This window comes from Calidris pugnax, unplaced genomic scaffold (assembly GCF_001431845.1).
Source record: "Calidris pugnax isolate Ruff unplaced genomic scaffold, ASM143184v1 scaffold118, whole genome shotgun sequence".
NCBI lineage: Eukaryota > Metazoa > Chordata > Aves > Charadriiformes > Scolopacidae > Calidris > Calidris pugnax.
The window spans coordinates 5368498-5371326 of NW_015090855.1; the positions used below are offsets into that span (position 1 = coordinate 5368498).

A 2829-nucleotide genomic window follows, 5' to 3' on the forward strand; every position below is an offset into this window, starting at 1 on the left:
CGTTCTGCGAGGCCATGGCGACGGTAACGCGGCGTTTCACCGGGGCTGGACGCTGCTCCCACTCCCGGGCGGCGCCGCACCGGGCTCCGTTCCTTCCCTCTCTTCCGTAGACCCCCCGCTGCGGTTGTCCCAGTGCAGCGGGGCTCTCCCGGTGCCGAGAAGGGGGCTGGGCTCTCCTAGAGAAGCTTCCCCGGTACGGAGGGGCGATGCGGGGCGTTCTCCGGTGCGGCGGCCCAGTCCTAGCGCGGCGCAGAGGCCTCCCCGGTGCGGCGGTCCCGGTGCCGTTGAGGAGGAGCAGGCTCTCCGGTGCGGCGGTGCCGATGCAGAGCGCTCTCCGGTGCGGCGGTGGCAGTCCCGGTGCAGCCGCCCCCTCCCGTCCCGTCCGGTCCCGCCCCACTTCCCGCGCCCCCGTTTGAATGTTTCCAACGTGCGGCCCCTCCGCCAATCAGCGCGCGGCTCCCTTCGAGCCGACCAATGGCGGCCCGCCCGGGATGCGGTTGCCACGGTAACGACCGGTGGTCGCCGCGGCGGAAATGCCGCGATTGGCTGCTGCCCCGAGGGGGCGGAGCCGCGGGTCCCTTAAAGGGCCAGACACCACCACCTCCAAATCACCCCCCTCCTCCCCAGCCCCAGGAGGCGGCAGAGGCGAGTGCGAAGCGGCTTTATTGGGGGTCCGTGGAAGGGGAAGGGGGGGGTGTCAGGGTTCGGGGGGACCCTCGGGGGGCGGCACGTCCCCCCCGCGGCGAAGCGCCTCCATGTGCTTCTGCATCTTCTCCGTCATCCACGCCGGCGGGACGAAGGGCTTCAGCTCCTCCAGCCGCAGGTCGACGGAGTCCCTGGGGGAGAGGGGGGGTGAGGTGGCAGGATCCCGGCGCAGACACCCACCCAGCACCGGGACCGACCCCCTGCACCCACCATGGACCTCCCAGACGGCACTGAGCCCAAACCTCCAGCACCCCCACCACCGACCCCTGGCACCAACCATGGAAACTGACACCAACCACGGACCCCCGAAACCAACCCTCAACCAGCACCAAGCCCTCAAACTCCCAGCATCAAGCCCCCCCAGCTGGCATACAGCAGGGCCCCTCCAGCACAGGGACCCCCTGCAGTGGGGCAGCAGGGGTGGCCGTGGCAGAGGACCCCCCTCTCCCGCCCCAGGGCAGCAGGCACAGCACCTCTGCTCTGGTCCTCACCTGTAATCGTCACTGGCAGCCAAATCCCGAATGTCCTCTTCGATGAGGAGATATGCCTGCAGCACAAGGAGGGGGACACACACCTCAGGGCTGCCGTGCCCCCACTCTGGTGGCAGCAAGGGCAGCCGGGGTTGCCTCTTGGCCTTGCCCCCGCATCCCGAGGGGCAGCGGATGGACCTTGCAGCCCAGAAGGCCAATCACATCCCACAACCACCATGGACCTCCCAGATGGCACTGAGCCCAAACCCCCAGCACCCCCACCACCGATCCCTGGCACCAACCATGGAAACTGACACCAACCACGGACCCCCGAAACCAACCCTCAACCAGCACCAAACCCCCAAACTCCCAGCATCAAGCCCCCCCAGCTGGCATACAGCAGTGCCCCTCCAGCACAGGGACCCCCTGCAGTGGGGCAGCAGGGGTGGCTGTGGCAGAGGACCCCCCTCTCCCACCCCAGGGCAGCAGGCACAGCACCTCTGCTCTGGTCCTCACCTGTAATCGTCACTGGCAGCCAAATCCCGAATGTCCTCTTCGATGAGGAGATATGCCTGCAGCACAAGGAGGGGGACACACACCTCAGGGCTGCCGTGCCCCCACTCTGGTGGCAGCAAGGGCAGCTGGGGTTGCCTCCTGGCCTTGCCCCCGCATCCTGAGGGGCAGCGGATGGACCTTGCGGCCCAGAAGGCCAATCACATCCTGGGATGCATCAAAAGAAGTGTTGCCAGCAGGTCCAGAGAGGTGATTCTGCCACTTTGCTCCTCTCTGGTGAGACCTCACCTGGAGCCCCGTGTGCAGGTCTGGAGCCCTCAATATAGGAAGGACATGGACCTGATGGAGAGGGTCCAGAGGAGGGCCACGAGGATGATCAGGGGGATGGAGCACCTCTGCTACGAGGACAGGCTGAGGGAGCTGGGGTTGTTCAGCCTGGAGAAGAGGAGGCTCCAGGGAGACCTAATAGCAGCCTTCCAGTACCTGAGGGGGCCTACAGGAAGGCTGGGGAGAGTCTGTTTACAAAGACCTGCAGTGACAGGACGAGGGGCAATGGCTTCAAGTTGGGAACGGGCAGATTTAGATTGGATGTTGGGAGAAAGTTCTTTACTACGAGGGTGGTGAAACACTAGAACAGGTTGCCCAGGGAGGTGGCTGAGGCCCCATCCCTGGAGATATTCAAGGTGAGGCTCGACTGGTCAACCTGCTCTAGTTGGGGGTGTCCCTGCTGACTGTGGGGAGGTCAGACTAGATGACCTATGGAGGTCTCTTCCAGCTTGGACCATTCTATGACCTCCACAGCCCCCAGGGAGCACACCTCTGCCTCCACGTGCCCTGCCTAGCCTCCTCCGCCCCGTCCTAGCCCTGCGGTGGGGTCTCTGCGCGGTCCCCGCCGGCAGCCGCCAGCCCGGGCGTACTCACCATCTTGCCCCCAGTGGCCCTCATGTGCTGCTGCTCTGCCAGCCAGTGCTTATCCTGCGGGTCGGCTGCGTACTGCAATAAAGCAGCAAGGACCTAGCTGAACACAGGCAACACACCTTCCGCTCTGACCACCCTCCTGCCGGGACGCTGCGCCCCGGGCTCCAGCGCTCCCCTCCAGCACCTTGCTCCCCTGCTGGGGGGCCGCCAGGGAAGGGGTGGG

The 2829-nt window shown here is 66.0% G+C and overlaps 1 protein-coding gene across 4 annotated transcripts in view; it reads right to left on the reverse strand.

Annotated features, from left to right (window-relative positions):
- Positions 1–651: 651 nt before the first annotated feature.
- The window catches only part of DNTTIP1 (deoxynucleotidyltransferase, terminal, interacting protein 1), a 5779-nt gene continuing 3601 nt past the window's right edge, over positions 652–2829 (reverse strand). For 2 of the 4 annotated variants that reach the window (XM_014943676.1, XM_014943674.1), the window contains exons 11-13: positions 2610–2681; positions 1692–1747; positions 652–836 (exon numbers count right to left, since the gene is read on the reverse strand). In XM_014943676.1, coding sequence (XP_014799162.1) covers positions 698–836; positions 1692–1747; positions 2610–2681 — 267 coding nt within the window. In that variant the 3' untranslated portion in view covers positions 652–697. Of the gene's footprint in view, positions 837–1196; positions 1253–1691; positions 1748–2609; positions 2682–2829 lie in introns of all 4 variants that reach the window. The other 2 variants (XM_014943675.1, XM_014943677.1) reach the window with 2 other exon arrangements.